This window comes from Amphiprion ocellaris, chromosome 18 (assembly GCF_022539595.1).
Source record: "Amphiprion ocellaris isolate individual 3 ecotype Okinawa chromosome 18, ASM2253959v1, whole genome shotgun sequence".
Classification (NCBI taxonomy): Eukaryota; Metazoa; Chordata; class Actinopteri; family Pomacentridae; genus Amphiprion; species Amphiprion ocellaris.
Genome location: NC_072783.1, coordinates 11465909 through 11480084, shown reverse-complemented (window position 1 = coordinate 11480084; position 14176 = coordinate 11465909). Strand labels below are relative to the sequence as shown.

General features: G+C 39.7%; 1 protein-coding gene across 2 annotated transcripts in view; it reads left to right on the top strand.

The window, feature by feature from the left end:
* The window catches only part of LOC111565179 (V-type proton ATPase 116 kDa subunit a 1-like), a 28881-nt gene extending 15239 nt beyond the window's left edge, over positions 1-13642 (top strand). For both annotated transcript variants that reach the window (XM_023265201.3, XM_023265200.3), the window contains exons 19-22: positions 1071-1088; positions 4027-4144; positions 4886-5057; positions 11520-13642. In XM_023265201.3, coding sequence (XP_023120969.1) covers positions 1071-1088; positions 4027-4144; positions 4886-5057; positions 11520-11613 — 402 coding nt within the window. In that variant the 3' untranslated portion in view covers positions 11614-13642. The remainder of the gene's footprint in view (positions 1-1070; positions 1089-4026; positions 4145-4885; positions 5058-11519) is intronic.
* Positions 13643-14176: the final 534 nt, after the last annotated feature.

Here is a 14176-nt window from a genome sequence, read left to right as displayed (position 1 = left end):
GATTTCTTATGTGTAAAAAACATATGAAATATGGACCTCAAAAAATTCCCCTTTTACCTGCTGTGTCTTTTAAGCAGATGTTTTATTTACAGATTTAATTACACCGCACTGTGGTACTGAATCTTCTTCCAAACTTCTAGAGAAACTTGGTTTATCTGATGTATTTTTTCTTGTTAAGCGAGCCTTTTTGTGATTAGATGATAGTGAAAGATGGGAACAAGAGTGTACAAAGAGAAAGTTTAGGCTGGGATGGGCTGGAACAGATAAGAAATGGATTTTCCATTTCAGAAACATAAACAATGAGGTGGTTTTCATAAGGAAGTGGAATTTCTGGAAATACCATCCAATTTTTTTTCACTGCTTTCTGTGACTCAGAGGTTTGGTGTCTCCCAGTTTTCCTACATAATAAATGTGAAGGTTTATCTTGTGATAACATATTATATAACTGTAATGTAATAAGCCTGAATTTTGCCATCATCCCAGTGTATGAAGCTTCATTCAGGCATGACTTATCAATGAGGTTATGGGATGTGTATGATGTTTGGAGTACTTTAGCAGCTGACTTTAAGACTGAGTGCTACAGAAAGTGATAACATCCAGGTGCTTTTTATTGGTGCAGGTACCTATATGGAAAAAATCTGCCTTATCTCCTGTGCATTCTCTGGTTCTTCTGAGTTGTGTATTATCATTTAAAGTATATAAACTGACCTTTAAGCTTTTAATCAGTGGTTTCTTGCCATGATGGTTTTTTGAAAATTTAAACATATTCAGCTGGACAGGATCAAAATGTTAGCTCAAGGTGTGGGTGTACATTAGACTGAGGCCAGGCTTTTTGTAATTTTAATGCTGAGGTTAGGATCCACTTCGTTATTAATGTAATAAGCTCAAAAAGCTTTACCATGTCAAATGGCCCAATCACAACACTGTTGTCATTGTTTGTTATGTTTGGGTCACAACCTGTGTCATGTGAAATAAACTGCCAAACAGTAATCCATAAGTATGGTGAAAGGTCTGGATCAATGCAGTTGCTTTATTCTGCCACTAACCTTTGGCTTTTGCTTACTTTCAAGCACTCAGAGGAAGAGCCGGTAAGAGCCTGAGTTTATCATCTTCTTAGCATGTCTGGATGCTGTCTTGCCCAATCTGTTTTGTGCCAATATTACCAAGTAGTGCTATTTCTTTCTACTCTGGCTGATTTGTCTAAACATTCTATACTCAACTATGGAAATGCCAGTGCCAGGCATGCATATGTGGATGTGTACGTATGTATTTGTGTGTGTGACAGAAAGAAGGTAAAATATTTTTATCACTACAAATATATACAGTTGAAACCAAGGAAGCACTGTATTTAATGCTACCATCTGAGCATATTGACTTTGAAGCTGCAGTGTACCGATAACAGATTCACACTTCAAACTAAATTCAGACCTTCATATGTGACAAACCTAAGAACCAATCCTGACAGCTTGCAGGGTAGAGCCTTTTGTATCATTATTCTAGCTACAAGAACAATACAAGTCCAGTTCAAAGCCGTCAAATCCTAAGCTGTCTCTAGACACTGGAGAACACTTTGTCCCAACTTGAAAAGTGCTACCCAAATCATTTATTATACTTATTATAGAATTCTTATCTCTCAAAACTACATTTAATACAAGTCTGAATCTAAACCCACACGAGAAGTGTTTGTCAAAGCAGCCATGAGGTCAAAACAAGCCACAGTCAGAAGGTGTTTTGATTCAGTTAGGTCTGAATCAGAACACCTTGGGGGCTCAAAGCAAGTTTGAGACTAAGTGCTTATAGGCTCATGAGCCTCAGTCAACACCCACAAGACTGAGACAAGTCCAGAATACTGACATGAATCTGAGTATAGAATCTGTGTATCCACCTGAATTCTACATTAATACATCTTGGTCTCCAGCACTGCAGCCCTGCTTTTACCATTTGCTCTGATTTAGACTCAGCACTTGAGTTTTCTTCTGTCTCCCTTTCAAGTGTTGGTCTAAAAGTAGTTTATGGATACTGATGCACTTTTTTGGCTAAGCAGATTTTTTCTTAATCCATCTCAGTTCCAAAGTATTCCCTTTTGTGAAATGGTATATTGTTAAATGTACATTGTGGAACCAAATGATTAGATTCACTCACTTCTATGTCTTTTGCTGAGACTAATGCTTTGGCATGTTAGCGTTGTTTTCATTGGCCACTTTGGTCGGAGATCCTTTGAATGGAAACAATGAGTGCTGCTTCCATGAACTCTATTTCACGTGTCCAAGGACAAAACAAAAGCACGGAAAGAGGAAAACAGGCAAGCGCCAAGCCAAATCTAACAAGAGCAATGTAGAGCAATAGACACCCCCCGCCCTCCTCATACAGGAAAGGCTAGTCTTGCTCCAGGATGAAGAGAATGGAGGAACTGTGTTGGCTTTACAATACACAAACAAGTCCCTGGGCTGTGATCCTGCTGGGAAAGAAAGAGAAACAAACTTAAAAAAAAAAAAAAAAACAACTAAAAAAACATGTCTTTGCATTTTATCAGAGCTGAGTCTTAGGCAGGAGTGAAAGGTCAAAGCAGCTGCTCATTTGGATGACAGCAAAAGTTCCATTCCAAGTCATTTCCATGGTTCAGGCCAATCTGAAGTACATTTCTTTAGATTGGCCTCATTTCTAATAACAGAGCTATGTGATAATCTTCTCTGTGTTAAGTGTTTACTTTACACGTCACTTTTGATAAACTGTGATTTTTATGTAGTTAAAACATAGATTCAGACAGAAAACACACATTAGTGATTGGAGCAAAGCTGCAGACTAAAGAAACAGTACATTGTTGAAGGTGCAGTCCACTGATTTGACTGATGTCAAAGTTAGTTTGCAGGTTACTTAGGTATTCCAGTTTCAGGAATGGATGTTAGTAAAGCATTCATAACATGCCACAGCAAAAAAGAGAATTTACCTGGCAGAGGGGTCTAACAACAGACACCATACACGCATCAGCCACAATGTAAAACCTACTGATAGGTGAAGTGAGTAACATTGGTCATCTTGTTATAGTGCAGTGTTCTGCTGGGAACCCTGAGTTCTGCCCTTAATGTGGATGTTACTTTGACACATACCGTCATTCTAAACATCTTTGCAGACCAGGCAAAAACCTCCATGTCACAAAACGTGCTTAAGAACAGCTGGAGGAAGAGTCCAAGGTGTTGACCAGCCCCCAAAATCCCCTTGTCCCTGTCTGATCAGGCATCCATTCGATGCACCTGAGCAAATCTGATCCACTGGGACTCCATCCCTCAGACAACATGACCCAAGTGCTGTCAGTGTGTCAGTGCCAAACACCACCATATTAAGCAGGTGGTTTTTAAGCTGTGGCTGACTGATGTAGCATTCTATTATGGAGGATGTAAGCATTTTTAGCTCTTGACCACTGCGGCAGTTTTGACCTTTGATCTGATCTGACCTGGGAACTCCAGGACTTAACCAGTTATTGTTAATGTTCCTGTTGATACCACAGAGAACAGAGACACACTTGCCGATGAAGGCAGCAGAAATAAAAGCAGTTTAAAAAAAACTGCGTCAAATTAAAACACAGTGGAGGTGAGGTTAACCAAAGTTTTGTTAGTTGGTGATCCAGTTTATCACAGAGAATCAGTTCAACCTTTCGACTGGTAGGATAAGGAAAAGAGCAGGATTTGCACCTCACTACCACTGCTGATGATTCACTGCATGTACATGTGGACTAACAGGAATCAGGTTACTGCAATGCATGCAATGCGACCACATAAATCAGGTACTTGCTTGGCATGATTTCCAGTTACCTGGTATCTTGTGTGCATGTAAAAGTAATGGGTGATATTTTTCTGGTTAAACAAAGAATTGTACAAAATGTCTGCTTGTTTTTTAGCAGCTGTGCTGCAGCTTGTCTTGTGTTTTTAAACAAAACGTTAAAGTCAGTAGAATCTGGATTTTGAATGTAGAAACATACTAAATATACACAATGCTGTCTGTGCTAATATTCTTGTCTTTTCATCACAGTTTAATTTTGGTGATGTAGCTGTCCACCAGGCTATCCACACCATAGAATACTGTCTGGGCTGCATCTCCAACACAGCCTCCTACCTCCGTCTCTGGGCCCTCAGCCTGGCTCATGCTCGTGAGTATTGGCATGGACCACCAGACATGCGTGTTTTATGATTCATATTCTGTATAATAGTGTCTTGCCTAAGGACACTTAGGCATACGGAGGAGCCAGGGATCGAACCGCCAACCTTACAATCAATGGAGAACCTACTCTACCACCTGAGCCCACTTTTCTTTTTTTTTTTTTGATTGTGCCATTTATTTTATTACCACACACACATACACGTGACATAAAGACAAACACATTCTAGTACAATAAGCAAACATACTCTGCTTAAATTACTCAGCTACAACAAAGAAACTGGAAGTTCTTGTCTACAAATGTGATCACTGTTGGGGGAAAAAAACAAGAAACATTTCCTTTTTAAGCAAAAAAAAAAACCAAAACTAAATGTTAAAAGAGAAAACATACAACTAATATGAACACAAGCAAAGAGAGTGGTTTATTAAAAACTGTTCAAGTCATTAAAATATTTTGGTAGCTCTTTTTTAAAAATCCTCTTCTTTTTTGTTCATCTGGTGATTATTGAAGTACAACGTGGTGGGCTATTGTTATATTGTATGTTTTCCATTTTTTTAAGTAATATTTGATTAAAGGTCCATCAGAAAATGACAATATCTCAGATGTATTATACACATAATATTCACAAATGTTCAGAAATGATGGATTCAGTGATGCCTTGTCTCTATATCAATATTCTAAGAATGTGAATTTTGTCTAAACTTCGTTGTTGTCACCTTTGTGTGCATGCAGAGCTGTCAGAGGTGCTGTGGTCCATGGTGATGCACTTGGGTCTATCATCCCGGAGCGGGGGTGGTTTCTTCGGCCTGTCAATCATCTTCTCTGCCTTTGCCACTCTCACAGTGGCTATCCTGCTCGTGATGGAGGGGCTGTCAGCCTTCCTGCATGCCCTGCGTCTGCACTGGTTAGAAACACACACATACATAATACATATGATGCCACTTCTATGCATGATAGGAAATGTGTAGCGTAAATACATATGTTCACGGTGGACACGTGGAAACACACACATTATTTGTACAGAGCACATGCAGAATGCAAACACTCCCATATGTCTGCACACTGAGTTCCACATTGATGGAAAACATAAAACATTTATTTTTCACCTTTTGAACCGAGTATCTCTGCCAAAGCTGCAGTTCTTCAGTTTTTCATGCACATCAAGAATGCTAGCAGACAAGGCATTCCCAAGGTGGTTTACTAAACTGAGACGATACATAACTTCAGATAACCTCACACACCCTCCAGCTCCATCGCCTCCTAGCACCACCTCCACCCAGCTAATCCGACCTGCACCAGTGTACACTGCACTGACACAGAAGATAAGTCAAACACTGAAGCATGTAGAATTACCCCTGTAAGGTGATACTACTCTGGGCTGTCATATCTAACTTACATGAAACCACTGTCAAATACAGCTTTGCTGTAATAACAGGTTATAAAATGTGTATCTACAAGTTCTAGGTGTAATTATGACTTGTTAAAAGATAGCAACTGAATAACTGTAGATGAACCTGAGATGTGTGCACAGATTGATTACTGCTGGGCCCATGAGGAGGAGGTGCTGTGGAAGTGATGGATAATGAAATGTTCAAGATCCCAAGAGGGAAACATCCATTTCAGCACAGATTACACAATCAGATGCAGCCAGTAACAATTTCAAAGTGAGTCCATCCATCCAACTTGTATATTCTTTTTCTGTGAATCCAATATGGATAAAGTATATTCTTTGTCATTTACCTCCAGTGGTACTGCATGCAGATGGCCCATTGAAATATGTTTTTATACAAATTAACACTTTCACATAATAATCCCAGTGTCAGGTCAGGGGACATTGTGTTGTGACAGCTGAGTAAATCATCAGAAAGGGTGAGTTCTGCTGTTTCTTTGATAGGGACTTTGTGATTTGTTCAAGCAAGAAACATTAGGGCGTTCAGTCTAGTTTAATTCAGTGTAGCCACACCGACCGTTTCTTTGTCATGGTGTCAGTTAGTTTGGTGCTGTCTCCATGAGGCTGAGCAGGCCTTATGAGAGTAACTCCCATGATTGTCTCACCAATGAGAATTTTGTCAAATGAGAGCATATCGGTGAATCAACCTGTTGACCTGGGCACTAGTGCTACTAGGCTTAACTAAGCTAAGCTTGTCCTTATTTCAGCTCTAAGCTGAAACAAGTTTACTTCCTTAAATCCTTCTGGTGTGGTTCGTGCTATTAACACTGAGCTTAACATCATGGGCGTCAGACAGATAAATGAAGAGAGGGAGAGAATATCATGTGTGTGTGTGTGTTTTAGTTGGACAAAGGTATGGTGTTAATGCTTCACTGCTGCAGTGGTGTAAGCAGAGGAAGTTGTCTGTCTTGTCTTATTCTTTCACTCGTGTAAACCAGTGGAAAGTGATCTGAACTCCTTTCAAATACCAGCAGAGCTGCCTTTACTGTAGACTCCATCTGTAAACCTCCTGTATGTGTGGTATAGTCCACCTGTCTGCACATGGGCTGCTTGTATATTCCAGGCTGGAGGCCATGGAGCTTTCACATAGAACAGATATGTTATGAAAACAGATGTAATCAGCTGAGTTGAACTAGAGACAATATTAATTGCATCACTCTGGAATGTGCAAGACTGAAAAGCTACAGGTTGACTTCAGGCCAAACAACACACATTTGTCTTCCTATCATCAGCTGCAGAACCTTTATTAATGGTAGATCAGGTGGGGCAACAACAAGAGATCTCAGAGCAAAATACATTTAAGAAATGTCAGTGCTAGTTGCGATGAGCTAGTTCTCTTTTCTAGACTGCATGCATGATATGATGTGAGTTTATGCTTTGGCAGCAGGTGATGAGTTGGTGCTTTGCAACACTTTCCACACTGTTGTGTACATTTCATTCTTACTCTGCGATCAGTTACATAACATTATGCAAGAAAAAGAAGACACCTTCATCTTTTTATCTGTTGTTTATAACTTCAGGGAGGAATAGCATTTTAAAAGGCATCCTCACAGATGTTTAACCAGCTCAGAACCAACATTTAAAGCCAGCATTTATACTGCATACTTACATTTTTCCCCTCAAGTTGTGATATACAGCAAATCTTTGGCTCTTACAAGTGTGGCTTCTCAGCCCAAAATGTTCTAAATGATCATTTATGTCAGTATCAGAATTTTACAGAGCACACACAGCAACATGAATATGAAAGACTGGCTAATAAATTTGCAGAGAATGCTAGTCAGCCAACCAGTTTTCAACCAAGGATGATGGAGGTTCAGGCATCCCACAGTGGGTTTGTGTATCAAAACCTGATATGTCTTTTCCCTCTGGTCCATAGAGCTCCACTGTTGTCAGGAAACTTTTAAAAATTCATCATTGTTGCACTGGTTGACATGTTCCTTCCTTACCATGACCACACATGCTGCAGTTTAGTTTGACCAGTGTCATATACATTCTCCTGTTGCCAGAATTACTCACCTAGAGCTCTAAATGTGGATCAGTTCACTGCTGAAAATAGTCCCCTACAATGAACTTCTAGTGCTTCCTCCTGTTTTAGTAGCATTTGATTTAAAAAAAAAAAAAAAGTGTAAAAAATGTATCCACCTGCTTGTTTAATAACTAGCCCTTTTCTGTTAAAAAAAAACAACTACTATCCATCAACTGTACATCTCTGAGCTACTCTGGCTCAGAGCTGAGAGCCACTACAAGCTAGAGAAGTCAGAAAATATGACGAGATAGAATAATACATCGCTGGTTTTGTGAGTTGTTGACAGTAAGGTAGAATGTGGAATTTGAGTTTGAAATATAAAGTATCATGAACATGAGGTGAAAGAGTGAACAACAGAGAAATAATGTCAATGAGTGTAGGAACCACACCTCTGTCTGGACAGAATCACCAATTAAATGATCTTTTCTAATAAAAGAGTAATAAAAGAGAACATTTAAACTCTCAGTGACCCACAATAAGAGGCTACAGTTATATTACGCAGCTCTAGAGCTCTTGTATGTGTACCTGTCTGAATGTAAGGCATTTTGTTAATAAAGCAGCAGCATGTTGGTCCAGCAAGTCTCTGCTAAGGTTAAAAAGAGTGGTGGAGTATTTTTCACAGAGGGGAGTGAATGGAAATAGTCATGTTCAAATAAACAGCAGTGAACCTGGACACTCTGCTCTGAAGCTCACTCTTCACACACGCATGCTGATGAGCTGCCTCCACAAACACATACACACATTGCCGTATGTCATGCGTTGTGCGTGTGAGGTACAGGTATTTTTTCCACTTCCACTCCACTCCACTGTGCGGGGAGGCAAATGAAAGGATCACTCATTTGTTTCCTCTTTCTAAGTGCTGCCCTCTCACAGCTCGGGCAGGCCAAATATTTGCCACGGCTGGGAGACATTCCTGGGCACTCCCCTCACTCGCAGAGGCCAGGAACCAGCAGGAACCGACAGGAACTCAGAGTCCACTCTTAGTTTTTTCCACTTAAATGAAGTCATCAGAGGTTGTCAGGATTTGAGAATTACAGTACGCTACCACTGGATGCACATTTATGTGTGCATAGTAAAATTCTGAAAATACAAAAACACATTAACTGTAATAACACTGAAAGATACAAAATGAGCAGTGTATCATTTTACTACTGGTCCCTGGCAGAAAGCCATAGATTTAGTTTGTCATACAATCTGTAATTAACTGTGACTGGTTACAATCTTTGATTTATTTATTCAACATGCATTGAACTGACTGATCGTGAACAGATACCTAAGTTACAGCTTAATACACAGTTTCAGAATGCTTCGTTTCAGAATGTGGTGTCTACTGTTAAAAGCAGCTGACATGCTCTCTTAGGAAATATTTTTGGAATCCAAAAGAATGCCGTTATGTACTTGTATTTTTATTGGATTAGCCCTATGAGAGGACAGTGTAAAATTTTAACTGTTCACATTAAAAACTTAAACATCAAATTCTCAAGACATTTTTTACATCTTTCCTCCTTTGTGATCTGGAGCATCAGACACCTGAGACCAACAAACTTTCTCAAACTGCACTTTATCACACATACTAGCATGCTCTTCAGTGAGCAGACAGCACATTCAAGTCCAGTTTTATAGGTACAGATTTAAGGAGAAGTGTCAATGACTAGTCTAACTCTCAACAGCTATATTTGCTCAAATAGAGACCTGAGGCTATACTTGTTTCCTCAATAATGTCTCAACCACTGACTTTCATACTATATTTCCACATGCTGCTGTTGTCTGTGTAAATGTCTGTGATGTGAAACAAGCTGCTAATGTGAAGACAGTTCAGAGATCCAGAGGACTTCACTTCCCACCAGCATACTGCTCAGCTTCTGGTCTGTTCACGGTGGAACATTCAGCTTGTTATAGTACAGTGGGCTCCAGTACAAGTGGTCAAATGAAAGAAAGCAGTGAGATTGGCAACTGAGCTACAATGACTGTAACAGATCAACAGTTTAATAAAATTATTTATGAAGCATTAATAAAGTCATTATTTACAGCTTATAAACCTGTATAAAGTAGTATCTTAATAGCTGGAGGCATTGTGAACAGTGTAGTGTCGGTGAAATATGTTCAAATTCCTACATCAGTAACATAACAAGCAGGCTCAAAGCTTCATCTCCTAGGTAACGTGGAAACAGTACTCCTGTTTGCTGGAGTGAAACATTCTGTGGTGTATCCTGTACACCCAAGCCTTAGGTAGAGTGAGTCAGTGTTTGATCACTGGATAACAACACTGGCATTTTACTACAATCAAACCGAATCAACCAGCCACTGTCTTGTACTGTTGATATGATAATTTTATCATCTTCATTTTTTATGTTTGATCAGTCGGGGTCAGATGACTGACCAGTACTGTTATGTGGGAGGATTTAACTTTGACTTACTTGAATGGAATGTGCCCTGCCTTAAAAGCCAAATTACTTTTGTCATCTTATAAGACTGCAACCAATATTCCAACACTGCATTTTCTGGTGTTTTCCAGTCTCGTTTTATCTTTGTTTATGACTGGAAAAATGAGAGGACTTAAAAAAAAGCATATCATTAAAAAATTGGGGGGTGTGTTAATATTACAGATGGGTGAACCAGAGCAGATCTGGCTGAATAATGAGTCAGCTCAGTCAGTTAGTCTGTCAGTGCAATCTAGACCAGAAAACTATAGGTATCCTGGATCTACTGAGGTGGGAAAAATAATCTTTTTGTTGTCTAGATGCACTGTTTTGTCTTCTTGCAGAAATGCTAACATAGCAAGACGTAGAAGTCATTTTTAAACGTCTGGCTGTAGTGATGGTACTGCTGCTAGTTGGTTGATCTACAAATTTTGGTCCGCAAAAGACAGTTGTATCTCAGCCGCTGGATGACCTGAGATTGTATGCCTCCCAGGGTAAACATCTCGTCACTGAGACCCGGAACCTAGGAATGACTACCTCTGTCGTCTACTCCTGTCGATTCTCTTTTATCTGGAGGATTTTCCTCTTCCAAACCAGAGACACATCTTGGTCCTTTTTCAAGCACTTGTCATCTTCTGCTTGAACCACAGCAACTTCCTCCTCTGTGGAGTCAGGCAGCTAATCCAGATTGGTGCTGCTGGCCTGCTGGGTAGTGAATAGAACTCCTCCTTCTTACCTCCAAAACATAGTCAGTCCCTCCACCACTCTGCTCCTCTGTCTCTGGACTGTCAAACTCATCTTCCACCACAAACTGAAAAGCCCCCTTTTTGGACTACAGCTCAACAAATACATAGATAACCTTGTACCTTTGACTTATTTGACTTTTTCCAACAACAGGCTACGTTGTAATATAGCTGCAAGTCATTTGCACTGGTACTTAAACCAGAAGAGTCTTCATACTTCACATCCCCATGTACTTCACCACAGCTGTTACAGAGCTGAGGTTTTATCCATCTTACAGTTAGTTTTTCCTTTACAGCAGAGCTTATAGTTTCACACTGCTGCTAGTCCAAGCTGTTGACTGTAACCATCAGTATCCTGAAAGCAAAGGAGTGTGTGAACCAGTTTGTCCAACAGCATTTTCAGGCAAAAATGGGAAAGACCACGTCCCACCATCCAGTCGGACTTGCAAAACTAAATTTATTTAAAACATTTCAGTGCTAGACCTCCATCAGGCAAATGGTTTGGTACAAAGAGAAGCCATCTTGATGGAGTTGCTGTAGCTCTGCAGCCAATCACCATACCCCAACTACTATGGGAAGACATGAATGACAACTTGACAATGATCTCCTCTGTTCACCCTGATAAAAACAATATTTAACTGGCAAAACTTAATAACTTCAGATTTCAATGTTTGTGCTGATACATTTAACCAACAATACTTCTCTCTGTCTTGGCTTTTACCTTCAGGGTGGAGTTCCAGAACAAGTTCTACTCTGGCCAGGGCTTCAAGTTTGTCCCGTTTTCATTTGAGAGCATCCTGGAGGGGCGATTTGATGAGTGATTGGGCCTCAGTCCATCCAACAGGAATCAACGGTGTTCCCAGCATTCCTTCTCTCCTCTCTGTGTTTGTGTGGGTGTGCATGAGCCCCAGTGTAGCCCTCTGTCACCCTCTAGTGGCAATTTGTGAAAATTTATTGTGTATGAGCTACTGTGTAATGTAGGCTTTGTAAAGGTTTTTCCAGTGTCAAGCTTTGCTCTGCTCTTGCTGTAGCACAGCACTGAACGTGTGCTGTCTTTACCACCATTGTCATGACATTTTCTCCATCAGCTATTCTTCATATATCTTCCATGAGTTATCCATTATCATTTATATTTGATAATGGATGTGCTTTTAGCAGATAATACACAGTCCATCATCTACATATTATTTTCTGTAGTTCTATCTAGGTTTGATACAAACCAAATATGGTTGATAAACAAAACATTTTTAGACTCACCTGGCTTTACTTCTGGTAACTGAACTGATCATCCAGTTAGGTGAGATTTTTTGTTGATATGGTGGGAGACATCATAAAGCCATTTTGTCCTATGTGACGCTCATTGACATTCATATTAGTTAGGATGGTGGTCTGTCCTTACATAATTCGATGTTATTTTCCATTTTTTGCACAGAGCCTGCATTTATCAAGCACCTCAGAATCTCATTTGTATCACTGTAAAAATGAAACGTTCTCACACAAGTTTAGATGAGACATGGGTAAAATCAAACTGAGCAAAAACAATTCCACATGTAGACTTCATGTGTATGGTCAGTCAGTATATCTAGCTAACGATAGTAATTGGCTTAATGGGTTGTAAACGACATAAAAATACATATACTTTAAGTTTGACTCAGATGAACTAATATCCAGTCACATCACTTTGCAATGCCGAGGATTGTGTTGGATTATTTGTGATATCTTGCTTGATCAGCCATAAAAACATTTCCGTTTTTTTTCCCTAAAGCTCTGTTCTCATCATATAGAATGTGATCTCTGATTTCCATCTCTTGATATCTTCTTGGATTTACGACACCTTTGCAGCTCTCCTACAAATCAGCACTGATCGTCACTTACAAAGGAGATAAAATGTTCCTCTCCTAGTCCTAATACTAGATCACATGGGCGTCTCTCTGTGAAGCGCTGGTCTGTCAGGACTGATGTCCCACTCTGAGACACTGGATAAATACAGGCTCTGATTAACAGCACCACAGTTCTACTGGAAGAAGACCAACACCCAGACTGTGTCAGTAGTTATAGGGGCCAAACAACATGAACCAGTTCAGTTCTACATGCAGCACAGGTACCTCATGTCTATGCAGAGCTTGGAGCAGTTTTTCACTGTAAAAATCTTTCAAGATTCATCCTTCTCAAAAAAGCTGAACATCAGCTGTGATCTGTGTATTCAGCAATCACAGCTTTTATTTAAACTGCAATTCACAGTCATACAGAAAATGAGGTTAACAACAGTGTTTGAGTTCAGCTGCATATCATGAGAGCAACATTATTTACAATCACGTTGTAGCTTTAAAAATCCGTGTTTGGCTCAATTGGATGTATTGATTTGTTTCTTGCTGACCATGAACCAGTGTTGTATTGAGAGGAGGACAGAGAAGAAGATGTCATGTCCTCTGTGCTGTGATCTGTAGCTCTCCTGTGCTCACTCTGTGACTAAATGTAAACCACATGAAGTGAATTGATGAATTTGCCCTGAAAATGTCCAAAGTGTAATTGTGCGCAGTCCCTTCCAGTTGCTTCAGAAATTCGGCAAATCGTTATCTTTGTCCTTTTAAAAAATTCCATTGAAATGCCATTCAAACAGAGGCAGCATTTAGAAACAGCAACAATCATACTGGTCTAAAAATCAAGGTTGTTGATATCGGATATGATTTTTATTATTCTGATGATGCTGATTCTTGTGTTTCTTTTGTTTCATGAAAACGTATTTACTACCTAAAGTGTTATAGGTAGCTTATATTTGCAACTGGACGTGACTACTGACATGGAAGGTAATGTGTTGTGGTCAATGATAAAAAGATACCTGTGGATCCATTTTGTGTCCTGTTTTCTCTCCATCTCTGGGCAAAGCTACCAAATCCCCAAGACCCCCACCCTGCCAACTATACATGCATCCCCCTGCTTTTCTGAGGTTAAAGGGGCTTGAGATAAATCGAGCAAAGAGACAGTTTGTGCTTAAATAGATTGTAAGACTCTTGTGGATTTTTCATTGGTGCAAAAAGAATGAAACAATGAATTAAGATATCACAGATGATGGTACAATGTACACACAGACAAACCTACGAGATACACTTCTATACACAGCAAAGACAACTGACTTAAGGGAAACATAAGCAAATACACTACTCACCCAGGCAATTTCATGTTTTCCATAAAAACACGCTTTCATTCATGTGCTAACATAATTGCACAAGGGTTTTCTAATCACCAACTAGCCTTTCAACTCCATTAGCTAACACAATGTAGCATTAGAACACAGGAGTGATGGTTGCTGGAAATGTTCCTCTGTACCCCTATGGAGGTATTCCATTAAAAATCAGCCGTTTCCAGCTAGAATAGCCATTTACC